Here is a 13,445-nt window from a genome sequence, read left to right as displayed (position 1 = left end):
GCTCTGTTGGTTTGTTATGCAAAAGGTCTATTGTTTATGGATTTGGAAGGTGTTTGCGCATAGCCATAATTTCGCAAAATATTAATGTTTTTCTGGCAACTCTGGCATGAATCAGACACGATCAGCTGATTGGTATTTCGATTTTCGAAAGAGGCTAAACCGCTAAAAGTAAACCAGTAGGTATTATACATTATTAGTTTATTACTGTGAGTCTACTCCCATGCTTACAGTCAAGCAGGAATAAGATTGTCTTCCAATTCAGAGGTTGACAAGCTAATTACAAAGCTACTAAGCTGGTACCCTATGTTTAAAGACTATTGTTGTTGCAATGAGGAGAGTTTTGTAAATCTTATTAATCTTATCAACGTATCCTAATCACTGATGTCTGAGTGTTGTCCTATAAAAACTCGAAGACTAACTATACACTTAAGGTAGTTGGGAAGCAGTTCATGTAAGTCCAACTGCCAATGTGTTTCAGGGCCTTGTTTACGTTGTTCTTACCTGAGTGAACGCAAAAGTACAATATTAATTAACGGATTTAAAAAATACAAACTACTAATGAATTTGTTTATTTTTGCTGCCAGGTGCAATAATTTGACTGATGGAAAAAAGCTGTGGTAACCCATGCTTGGTTGCTGGAAAAATGATAGAGCTTAGAGGCCTGCAACGTCATGCCCTTAAATTTTAATTAACCCTTTGAGGACCGTTGGTACTTAAATCATTTGAACATGTATGTGGGCTGCAGGGCGCAGGCTCATTAACAACTTTACTATACCTTGCTGGGATTGCATTGCCCTGTAAATTAAGAAAGCAATAGGGTAATCTTGAAACTGCCTAATGTAATACCGTTCAGTGTTATATTTGTATTGTTAAAAGAAAGTTTTTGTTTATTGAAATTGAAAACTTCCTTCGATTATCACAGTCGTTGAAAACTGCCTTCAATTGTCAATTGCCTTCACAAAGTCACCATCGAGTGCAAACTGCATGAATGACAAGAAAAACAGTTTTATCTCTTTTAGCTAAAGTTCACAATCAAGTGAATGTTTCCAAAATGCGATGTTTTGTTTCTGTTAGTTTATAATCAAGTGTATGTAGTGCTTCCAAAATGCAATGTTTTGTGTTTTTATTGCTTTTTTATAATTTTTTTTTTCTCCAAAAAATAGTCGTATTTTGTAGGACTTTCTTTCTGTATGTAACAATGATCCTTTCAAAAAGACAACCTGAATCATATAAAGGACAGTTCTCTCTATTTAACTCATGCATGATTTGTTTCATGCAAATGTTTCTTGCAAAACTAGAGTTTATGATCTAATCTGTAACATTTAAATTACAGATATGACTTAATTTGAAAGTGAAATAGTAGCCTAATTTTTTTTTATATCAACACCAAACTTCAATGGGATTTTGTTAATCATTTTAAACTAATGCTGCATAATGCTATTTCATGATATGCCAAGATTTGTTGCAAAGCACATCTGGACTGTACATCAAACTATTACAAAACTTAGCAGTGCTGTATTGCCATTTCGCACTGCTGTGTATGTATCACAATTATGTCAATTTTCTGCAAGACCACTCACTACAGATCTAAGAAATATTGGAATTATGGCACATATAGATGCAGGAAAGACAACCACAACTGAAAGAATGCTTTATTATTCAGGACATATCAATCGAATGGGAGGTAAAGCCTATACAGTATATTTCTTTTTTAGCATTAACATTTTCCTGCTGTTTGCATACAAATGTTGAAGGGAATTGCAGTGTTAGGGATACCTTCATTGTCATCTCTGAAGCACTTGTCATTAAACAAAGCAGTGTTGCCTGGTGTTAAAATTTCTTGCAATCGATTGCAGAAATCCACTATGGTCAGTTGATCAGCTTCTCTCATGATATGGGTTGTTTGCATTTAAACAACAGCCAAAAAGGGAGACTTTCATCGATTCTATTTAGCGTTAAAGCAGCTTTAAAGTATATATAACCTGGGTCTGCTACTATTCGGTGAGTTCCTAACCTCTAACCCAAACCCCTAAAACGGCAATGATAATTAGGCTACGGTACCCGATAATTAAAAAAAAAATTCAAAAAATCCCCCGTTAAGGGATCGAACTCACCGAATCGGACTCACCGAAACGGGCCATTCCGATGTAACCTACCACCTGTAAGTGTAAAATCACACAAAATATAGGTGAAATGATTTATCAAGTACGGTAATGATATTTGTAAATATTCTCTACTTTTTAGATTTCATAATCTATAAATTCTTAGCTAATTTCACACAACACTGAAATCAACATGAAATTCTTTCATTTTTTGTTGACACAACTATTAAATGAAATGAGCCAAATTCATGGAACATGAAAGTCTGCTACAAAATCATACCGGTGTGTTACCTATATTGATCTTTCCAAGCAGACACAGCCATTTCAAACCACTAGCCTATTAATACCTTTACAGATATTGACTCTGGTAATACTGTGATGGATTACCTACCAACAGAGATGGAACGTGGAATCACAGTCCAGAGTGCAGCAATTTCTTTCAAATGGTTAGATACACAAATAAATTTAATTGATACACCTGGGCATGTCGACTTCACTATTGAAGTTGAAAGGTCTCTTCGCGTCCTTGATGGTGAGCTGATGTTAACAGCTTTTTTGCTTACCATAATGTTCTTGCTAATGTAACATAAGCTGTGTAGGTATTATATGAATACTATCAGTATTACAGTACAAGCAAAAACGCCTAAGTTTGTTGTTGAAGAGGCAACTGTTGACTAGGCTGTACTAATTTTGGGAAAGCGTCTTAGATTTTTACATAAGTTGGTTAAAAGTTGTAGTTGGGCTCATTATTCATAAAAATGACAAAAAAAGTTGAATCAATTGTCGTTTGGTGCCTCCTGTAGAAGCATTTTCATAGAAACAACCCCAAAAATATAAATATATTGTATCTTGGAAACCGATGGAGCTATAACAATTTTGTTTTTTTGAATGAACCATATCATAACTATGACATTGCTATATGCATTTATACATTTTACTTGGTTATTTTATGTACTTTTTGTATTATTAAAAATTTTGAGTTTTTAGCAAGGGCTCATCCAACTATTGGGGCTATTGATAAAAAAGTCAGCAAAACTAAGGCAAAACGATTAAAAAGCATCATCTTAATAAAGTGAATGTCACGGTTTCTTTCTATCTCTTACCAGGAAAGAGACTTGGAAAGGATTAATGACGTAGTTTAATGGGATATCACCAAAAAGCAGTCAATTAAATGGTCGGATAGTTCTACTAGTGAAATGATAATGAAAATTCTTGAAGGACTTTAACGAATGGTCCAGTACTTCCAGCAACTAATCAAAGTAATAGTAACAGTGAACAGCAATAGATTCCATTCCAACGCTTACAACTATTAACCGAGTTTAACGTAATCCATGCACAGCTTTTCACACGATTCTAATCTCAATCAGAAATTATATTAGCATCACCTTTGGTTTACTCGTATTCAATAACTTCAACTCCTGATCAACAATAATCTTTGCGTCTATTACCAACTACTACTACTACAATAATAATCATCTCTCATAATGATAGTTATGCAAATTACGCTACTCTGTTTGTAGGTTTGATGGTCTAGTAACTTCGAGAAGGTCCAATAAGGTTACATCATAAGAACTCATTGTTCTGTCAAATTTTACTACCGGCAAACATCTTTAAGATGTCACAACACCCAACACCTGGCAAGTCAAGCAAAGAATATTCCCGACTTGCACGTCCACAAAATGTTCTGGAAATACGTCACATAATAAAGATTTCGCAATCAGAGGTCACTACAGGACAGTAGCCGATAATAACATATCGCTCAAGAATTTCACAAATAAAACAGCATGTTTGTTGCTCGGTCAAATACAAAGCAGTCCGTCGCGAGGCCTTGCACATTGATTGTGACAGTGAATATGGTTGTGGTGTGAAGATATTGGTCTAGTACAGGGGTGTGCAACCTTTATTACGGGAGGGCCAGATATAAATATCTGGGTGAAACCGCGGGCCGCACGTTTATTTAACATTATGCTTTCTAGTAGTTGCAGGCACAAAACATTAGTTTTTTTGTTATTCATGTTATTCTTATGGCATTATTAGGAGTTATCTCCTTCCAAAAATAATAATTTAACACACATAAATGCATTTCTGAAGAAAACTGCTATTCAAATTTATTGCCACATCGTCTTTAAACGAGTTCAGTGAGAAAATTACAGCTGACTTCTTCTCTCGACAACTTTTTCCAAATTTACTTTAATGGAAGTGCTCGCAATTAGAAGTCCATTTTCCAAGTGTTCGTCTGTCAGAACCGATCAATATTGAGTTTTTACTACGCCCATTTTAGAAAATAATTGTTGGCACAAATACGTTGAGCCAAAAAGAGCCGTTTTGGAAGCTATGAATTTTTTCATATGTGGAAAGTCATCTTGGTTGAGATGTTTTCGGTAAAAATTGCCAAGATTCATTTCTAAATACTTTGCTTTCAAACCCGTTTTTTCTTAAAGATCAATCAGTTCAAGTTGGATATCAGCTGGTGCTTTGTCAATGTCTGCGTTGAATGGCGAAGAGAATATATCAAACAAATGTTCATGAGATTTGAAGTCCTTGAAACGAGCCAAAAAATCATACAATAATTTTCAAGTTGGTCTGCAAATTCAGTTTTTTCTCAAGATGCATTCCATTGTCTTTCAAAGTTGGAAAGTGGTAAAGATTTCCTGTCTGTATGTACTATGTAGGCTTTCCAAAGTCGTAATTTGTTCATCAGGCTTTTATGTGACCATTCATTTTATTCGCATACTGATTTTTTCGCTGCAATTTTGTATTGAGATCATTCAGGTGCGTAGTTATGTCAACCAAGAAAGCTAGATCGCATATCCAATTTTTGTCTTCCATTTCAGTTATTGGGTGCCCTTTAAGTTTCAAAAATTTACAACTTCTTTTCGCAGTTCGTAAAGTCGTCGCAACATGCAGCCCTTGCTTAATCAACGCACATCGGAAAAGTACAGTAGATCTTTATGTGCCGTGTTGAGATCATCCAGAAACTTTTGAAACTGACGATGGTTGAGCCCTCGTGCTCAAATGAAATTTACTGCCTTAATAACCGGGCTCAAGACGTATTTGAACTTCAAGGATTTGGCGCACAGGTTTTGCTGGTGAATGATACAATGAAAAATTGCTATGTCATCATCGATTTTTCTCTCCCGCAAGACAGACTTCAAGAGAATTATGAATCCAATGCCAGTTCCGGACATGGATCGAGCACCATCAGTTGTGATTCCGTATAAGCTGGACAAGTCCAGTTCGAACTTGTCAAAAGCATCAATTACTTCAGTGAAGATGTCAGCACCAGTTGTCGTGCCCTTCATTGACTGTAGTGACAGAAGCTTTTCCGTTTCGTTCAAGTCTTTGTCCACCCCTTTTACAAATATGGCCAACTGTGTTGTGTCCTTTTGGTCCGTACTTTCATCGATCGCAAAACTCCATGAAACAAAGTTCTTCACCTTATCCCTGAGAGTGTCACTAATAGCACAAGCAAGATCATCGATACGCCTTGCTATCGTCCACCGTGACAGACTTATTTTCTCGAACTCACTCTTCATTTTAGGGCACATTTCTTCTGCGACATTGATAAAACACTGCTTACCAAATTACCGTCAGAATACAGTTTCGTACTTTGAGCTATTCTGTGTGCAATTCTGTGCTTCTGATCTATTGCGTTTCAAATAATTAAATACAATCGAATTAGCGGTGGCCGGTGGGAGATTTGTAAAATGGTTAAAAGAAGGTGCGAAATGTACAATAATCCACTCTACAATGAATTGTTCGCACGTACCAGACTAAATTAAATTATAAACACGTTTCGCGGGCCGCACACAATTCAAATTTGGCACATCTTTGCGGGTCGCATTTGGCCCTCGGGCCGCATGTTGCACACCCCTGGTCTAGAAGACAATGCAACGTAGTCCTGGATGTCTGCGCCTACAAGTTGTGCTTCAGAAATTCAGCCTTGCTTAGTAGGAATCCATATAATATGGATTTTGTTATGATGATTGTTTTTGCTTGCAGTCTATTGAATAATGCCTACTTTTGGTGGCTTATACACTTTTGATAAAACAAAAATTATATTTTTTGATTGTGTTGTTAATCTAATGGATGCTTAGTTTAGTTAAGATACCATATGCATTATTCAGTTGTTTTATTGTATAAGGTATGCTTACTGCAGAATGTTGTGTAGGCGCGGTGGCTGTATTTGACGGGTCAAGAGGTGTTGAAGCCCAATCTCGAACTGTTTGGCGACAAGCTGATCATTACAATGTTCCCAGGATAGCTTACATAAACAAAATGGACAAATCAAATGCCAACTTATCTGCTTCCATACAATCGTTACAAAATGAACTGAAAGCAAATACTGTTTTGCTTCAGGTAGTTATAGGTCAGGAACATTATGGTAGAAGGCCTAGTAAATAAAATGAATGTGTTTCTATTGTGGAAAAAATGTAGAAAAAGGGAGTTTAAGTAATTTTTTATATTCCATATTATTGAAAGATTATATTTAATCTGAACATTCTATTAAATATTTGGTATCCAGTTTTTGATAGATTAACAGATGTTCTCAACCAGAGAAAAAATTTCTTCCATTAAAGGGGTAAAAATCTATTAAAGCATGGAAAATAAGCTGGTTGGGGCAAATTAACCTTCAGATCAATTCTTTGACAATAGGTACACGAGAGTAAAAAAGTTGAGAGCTCCTGAGTTAGAAGATCTATGTTTTGCTGTGTACAAGTGTTCGAAACGAATCACAATATTTTAAGGAGCATGATTCCTTATCCTTAACTGGCGAGTACATAATGTATGAAAGGTGGTGGTTTTATAATTTAATGAATATACAGGTCGTACTTTTACAAAAATGATGGGAACGCCTGATCAATATGATAACAAAATAAAAAGACCTTGAATGTAGGTAAAAACTAAACTCATGTTTTGCAAGCGTTTCGAAAACTAAACTGTTTTCATTTTCAGTCCTGTTGAATCAAGTTCAATTTATTATATTAAATTCATTAAAATGAAGAAAAAATGATATTTTTATAAATTAGTTGGGCTAGTTATTATTTGTAATTATTAATTCAGTAGTAGTGAAGATGAAAATATTTAGTTTTCAAAACCTAGCGAATATGCGTTTAGTTTCTACATTTTAGGTTCTTAATTTTTGATCAGATTTTAATTTTTATATTTGCGTTGATTTTTCACAGATATATTGCGGTTTATATCATGACATTCTAACATATTTAGCTTCCTATCAAAGAAAATGGAATTTTTAAGGGAATCATTGACATAGTCAGCATGGAAAAGAAAGAATGGAGTACGTCTGAAACGAAGTCAAAAAGTTTCATTACAACAAGTCTGATATCAACAGACCCTGAGTGGGAGCCCTGTCTTGCCGCACGTGCTGGCATGATTGAACAGGTCAATGTTTGGATTGATGAATTTGAACGAATTATATTTCGCTTTAAAGTTTAATGCATACATGCGCGATATGTACGGTACGGTGATTAATACAAAAACAGAACCTACCTTTCAGATTTTTTTTTTTATTGTTTTATTAGGTCTTTATTTTTGGAATCTCTAAATACAATTTGATAAAGAAAAACCGATGCGAAGAATTGCTTCATTGGCTTGTACACAGCATGGTATTTAAGAACCGCATTTGAATTTGACTTACTTGATGTATAATAGGCTATAGCGTAGCCACTATCAAAATAACTGCAGCAAACTGGTCGCCTAAAAGCTCAGTGATTAATGTACATTGTACATTATATATCTTGCAATATATGCATGCAATGTAATGTTTTTTTTGCAGCTATGTGACGTATACGATGACATCACTCTTGCCTGGTTGGAAGGACCACATGCAGGGGACGCTGAAGCAATATCAACAGATTTGTTGAGGCACTGGCTAAAGAGAGCCACCATTGATCGTAAAATAGTACCTGTGCTTTGTGGTAGCTCGTACAAGAATGTGGCAGTGCAGTCTTTGTTGGACGCCGTTGTTTACTACCTTCCAAGACCATCAGATATTTATCATACTTTTACGTAAGATATTTTTTTTACATTTCTGTTTTGCTTCAATAGCTTTTTGTTTTTTGTTTCAGTGTTTATTTGTTGCTTCAGTAAGACTGATAGGTAAGGTTAAATTTATTTTATGAGTGATGAAACTATGCTTTGTCGATTGTAACACTTCTATTTGGCGTTACTAAGCAAGAAATGTGAGGTCTGTAGACGTAAAATCAATATCAAAATAATTTTGTTTGTTTCTCGGCAGTCGAGTTAGTCAGGTAGTGCTGACGCCAGGAAGATCGCTCCTTTTCAACAATAATTTTGTTTGTTGGTGTTAAGTTTATTATTTTTCAGCCGCTTATAACCTCATCAAAAAATCATTATTTAACTGTTTGGTCAATTTTTATTGCAGAAAGTATTATGAGAATTCACTTACGGCTATGGCATTTAAAGTTTCTCACCACAAAAGATATGGTCCACTAATTTTCGTACGTGTATATTCTGGTACTATTAAAAGTGGAATGACACTTTACAATCCTAATAAATTTTGCAGGTGGGTATAAACACTAACCAGTGGTTCTTAACCGGCACGCCCCCCTTGCGTGGCGTCAACCACTTTTCATGGGGGCGCGAGCTTTTCAAGGATATTTAATTTTTTTGCAGTAATTTTGATGTTCTGAACTATTTTTTGCGATTTATATTATATGAGAAGTGAAAATAACAGGCAGGGCTATATGCAGACGGAGCTTTTGTTGCCCTTGTCCTGCAATCTGGTTTCGTTGTACACGAAATCGAAAAGAGTAAAATATCGTAAGTGTTAACACTCGTTGCGTTATTTATCAAAGAGCCTTAGCAAAGGAAACTTTGCCTCCAGTGAACAATAAAGGGTGTCCTGAACTTAATTATTAAAGTATTTAACTATGCAAACGTAGAGTGCTTCATTAAAAGCAGGAATTCTTATAGGCGAATTGTTTTTTCAACCTGTGTAAGGAGATGCAGCCCGATTGTAAATAATGTATAATCTGGTGTATTTTTTACACGAGTAATAATTGATGGTTGTCCAAAAAATATACGTTAATTAGATGGTTCATATCCAAACTGTTTATAGACTACATCTGGAAAAGGCGAAGCACTTGTAATTATTGTTAAAGGGGGGCGTGCCAAAGAAAAAGTTAAGAACCACTGCACTAAACACTTAATGCAACATACTTTTGTCACTTGTTAAGTTAGTAGATGAAGAATGTTTCAGTTGGATGGAAGCCAAGTCTTGTTTTATATCGACATGTTCACTTTTTATATAAGCTTTAATCCCATGATGTGGAGTCACCTGTGCAGATTGCGATTTCTGCTGTTGTCTACTACGGTATGCCCGTTCTCTTTTATCAACCCCATAGCCTCCATATCTTATCTTACGCGCAGTCTTCCCGCCTTTCAGGTCTTACTGTTTCCTTATCACTCAGTCATCATTAATCGTTAGCCTACTTATGTACTTATTTGTATTGAAGTTATTTTTCCAGAGTCTTTTTTCCTTATTTTTGTAGCTTTATAGTTTTACATTTCCTCATGACTTACGTGCACTAAGCTGAGCATAATGGGTGCAACAAAATTCCTTTTCAGTGAAAAAATAACTCGTTTGATGAGCGTATTCGCGGACGAGTATCGGGACATCGGCGAGTTGAACGCTGGTGAGATTGGGATTGTATCGGGACTTGCAAACACAATTACCGGCGATACTCTTGTGGAATCGAAAAGACAATTCAATATGGCCACAGAGAGGGCGGCTGATGCTTCAGCGTCTGCAGAGGTAGCAGGTGCTCACGGTAGAACTTAAATGTGATTTGTGAAAGAAATCCATGAGATTGGCTCAAAATACCCACGTTTTTTATGAAAATGCTATTGAAGATACAGGCTATTGTGGGACTGAATAGGTCATGATACGCAGCGAAGTATAATATAGTGTATGCATTTTATAACAAGGATCAAAAATTATATAGTGATTTTTACACTACTGTTTTGACGATACGATTTACGTAATCAGTCTTTGAAACGTTCATTCAGTGTAATCGCCACCATTTCTTTTAGATCAGCAACTAAATGCTGCAGTTCTTGCGGCTGTTCCTGTGCCTGAGCCAGTTTTCTTTTGTACCGTCGAGGTTGGGAGCATAACGCAAGAAAAAGGTATTTAGCTTCCGCTTAGTGTTCAAACTAACTCCGCTAGTTTTTGTGTTACACGAAAAGTTTACAATAAAACTTTTCTGTAACATTTTTAGTAAATGTTTTGATGAACTGATTGCACAGCGTGGTGTAGTGTGCTGTAAATAATATTAGTTCTGTAGAAGGAAATGACGTCTTCTTTCGATTAATCAACCAATAGTTTTGTTTGCAGAAACAGATATAATGCTCGTTTGAAATAGGCATGATTTTGATATACTGCGTAGTCCCCATACTGGCAGAGAGACATGTACTGAGGAAGTCACACTTACGCGACGAAAGCCCTGAATTAACTTCATTAATTTAACGTGTTTCTACCTTTCGTTGGTATCATTTCTTTGTATATACAACAGCCTTGGATCATGCACTGGATGTCATATGCCGTGAGGATCCATCTATTCGGGTGAAGACCACGGACGGTGGTGCGCTCACGTTGTCTGGAATGGGCGAGTTACACATGGATATCATAGCAGAACGCATAAGGAACGAATTTAAAGTGGATGCCTACATGGGATCTATACAAGTGGCCTACAGAGAGATACCAAACTTACCGGCAAGACATTCAGGTAGGCTAAATTACTAACTACATGTCATTTTCTTAAAGTTTGCGTTTGTTGATTCTTACTGCAGTACTACTACACTAACAATTTTCAGCGTGCGGTATTTTGTGTTGCGTTAATAAATAGATTTTGTAACTAAGCTAAGTTTTCTAGGAAGGGTTTGTGATTAAGAAGTTACACCATTCTAGAGTAGGACACTGTCAGTCTTGTACTGTTTAATAATTTAAATCGAGGCAATTATTATTAAAACAGCTTTATTTTTTGAATTGTATAGACTCTCCAAAGGTTTGTTTGGTAATAATTTACAAACTACTAAGTTTCTGATCTTAATTTTCAATCACCAATGGCAAAATTTATCTGATCCACAGGAAATTATAGCCGGAGTGTGCTAGGAAAAACTTATGAGGTATTTGTTGATATCAGTTTGGACCCGAGTCCGGATGCGAGCGTTGTATCTGATGTACTGGACATTCTTCATCCATCGGTAGACAATCCTAGCAAATTAGCCGCCGCGCAAGGGATTCTTCAAGCCTGTCAGAAAGGTGATCGTATTTCTTTGGTGATCCATTAGTACGTGGTTTTCTTTGTTCCATCTTAACCTGTTTGTTAATGTGATTCACTCATAGTGTTTTAAGTTGCCCAAATTCACGTTTCTTGAAAAACAGTAGATCACTTCTCCAAATGAATCATCTTTCATAGTCTACGGGTCAAATGACTTCGTATTTATCGCTCTCATGACAATGATTTGAGCTAGATGACACAAGCATTGGTTTTATACATAGATACGGTTAAGTTAGTGTTATGCCCAGTGGCGTACGCAAAACATTTTTAGGGGGTGTGGGTGGTTAAAATTTCATCGTGTTACATGCTACTTTAGATTGCGTATAATGGCGCCATTGGTGACTAAACTCGCACTTATCACAAAGTTTGACACTAGACAAAAATGTATTTCGTTGTAGATGATCTGCAGTATAATGTGACACTAACACTGCTATGTTTTTGATTTTAATCAGGTCAAGTGTTAAGCTATCCCGTGATGGGAGCGAAATTTAGACTGCGCTCTGTGAAATGCCGCAGTGACTGCCCTGCGGCATTAGTGACTGCAGCAGCGTACAAATGCACAAAGGAGGTTCTTAACAATGCAGAATGCCAACTCATTGAACCTATAATGAAAATAGAGGTCAGAGTATTGATTTATTTTCGTGATATTTGACGGTTCTAATTTATTTACATAACCATTTCGTTGACGTGGAACTGGTCTCTGAGTTTATCATCATTTTGCGGTAGCCCACTGCTGAGCGAAGCTCTTTTCTTCCAAAAAGAAGAGTTGAAACGTCTCGTCAGTGTATGATAATTTTAAGTCTTCTCCATACTCCAGATGTTTATGTTCAACAGCTGCGCGTGGTGTAAAAGGCGACACTGCGCGTTCAATCAATGTATAAAAGTGGATTTTACTAGCTTGGGATGGTTAGGCCACGCAAACATGCAAAAGCTTAGAGTTACATTTTTATGTTAGTAATTTGCGAGATTTTGAACATTCACATCAGTAGAATTCTGGATTTCCTGCACGAATTTAATCACAAAAAACTACATACGATGAAGCATAACCAATACGTCATTAAGATGATGGTATTCCTTTCCAAAAATGTTGTCACTATCAACAGATCAACGCCAGAGAAGCGTCATTTCACGACGTCCTCGGAGAACTTCACAAACGGCACGCGGTGGTCAAAGACTTTACTTCAGTTGAAGATAACAAGATTGTGTTTGCCCATGCACCAGTTGCTGAAATGAAGGTGAAAGATTTCATTATTTTACACCTGCAAATATGTATCATAAGTGGAACGACAGCAGATGGCTGGTTTGACGTTTTGGGTCTCATTAGCATCGATCATTGTCTGGTTAACGAACTCTTGCCAAGCGAAAATTGCCCGCTACAAAGTAAAAAACTCTATTTTCACACAGGGCTTTGCCTCCCGCCTAAGAAGCGCGACATCCGGATTAGCAGATCTTTCTCTCGAAGTAGCTGGCTACGAGCCCGTTTCACAAGATCGGCTGCAAAAAATCAAACAAGAATTATCCGGCGCCACATCCTAGATTTGGTGCGAATAGCTTTGCTGACACTTACTATTCTTTTTTTTATTTTATATATAAACACTAAATAGTAAATCTCTGAAGTGGGGTTTCAGTGTATGTCTTTTAGTTTAGACACGGATAGGCTACACAGTTGTGACGGTCATATCACAAGCTTTCTGCAGAACTGAAAGGTCGTTTGGTCAACAAACTTAGCTACTGAGCACCAGTGTTCGCTTGAAGGAACGCAACTACGCAATACCACTAGATTATTTGCACAGTATAATTTGCTTATTGCAAACTTACACAAGATCCAATCAATTTGCATTATATTTTGAAAATCATCCCCAGATAATTTTAGTAGTTTTTTTCCTCAAATTATAGTTTTGTAATAGACTTGTTTCTTCCATAGTCTACAGTAGGGTGTCCACTTCTTTTTCCTCGGCCGCCTACTTGGTAGAGCGATGATCTTCAACAACCAGCTTTGAAAAGTCGAACCAGGATTAAA

At 36.5% G+C, this 13,445-nt stretch overlaps 1 protein-coding gene across 1 annotated transcript; it reads left to right on the top strand.

Annotated features, from left to right (window-relative positions):
- Positions 1-1,345: 1,345 nt before the first annotated feature.
- On the top strand, positions 1,346-13,046 carry LOC145775516 (ribosome-releasing factor 2, mitochondrial-like). The gene is made up of 13 exons (XM_082586811.1): positions 1,346-1,684; positions 2,458-2,634; positions 6,274-6,461; positions 7,329-7,502; positions 7,897-8,129; positions 8,506-8,646; positions 9,711-9,904; positions 10,176-10,271; positions 10,658-10,870; positions 11,233-11,406; positions 11,878-12,044; positions 12,529-12,660; positions 12,830-13,046. The coding sequence occupies exons 1-13, from the start codon at positions 1,435-1,437 to the stop codon at positions 12,959-12,961; spliced, it is 2,271 nt and encodes a 756-aa protein (XP_082442937.1). The 5' UTR covers positions 1,346-1,434; the 3' UTR covers positions 12,962-13,046.
- The last annotated feature ends 399 nt before the right edge of the window (positions 13,047-13,445 follow it).

This window comes from Aplidium turbinatum, chromosome 8 (assembly GCF_918807975.1).
Source record: "Aplidium turbinatum chromosome 8, kaAplTurb1.1, whole genome shotgun sequence".
Classification (NCBI taxonomy): Eukaryota; Metazoa; Chordata; class Ascidiacea; order Aplousobranchia; family Polyclinidae; genus Aplidium; species Aplidium turbinatum.
Note: the sequence above shows the minus strand (reverse complement) of the source record. Positions and strands in the feature narration are given on the sequence as shown.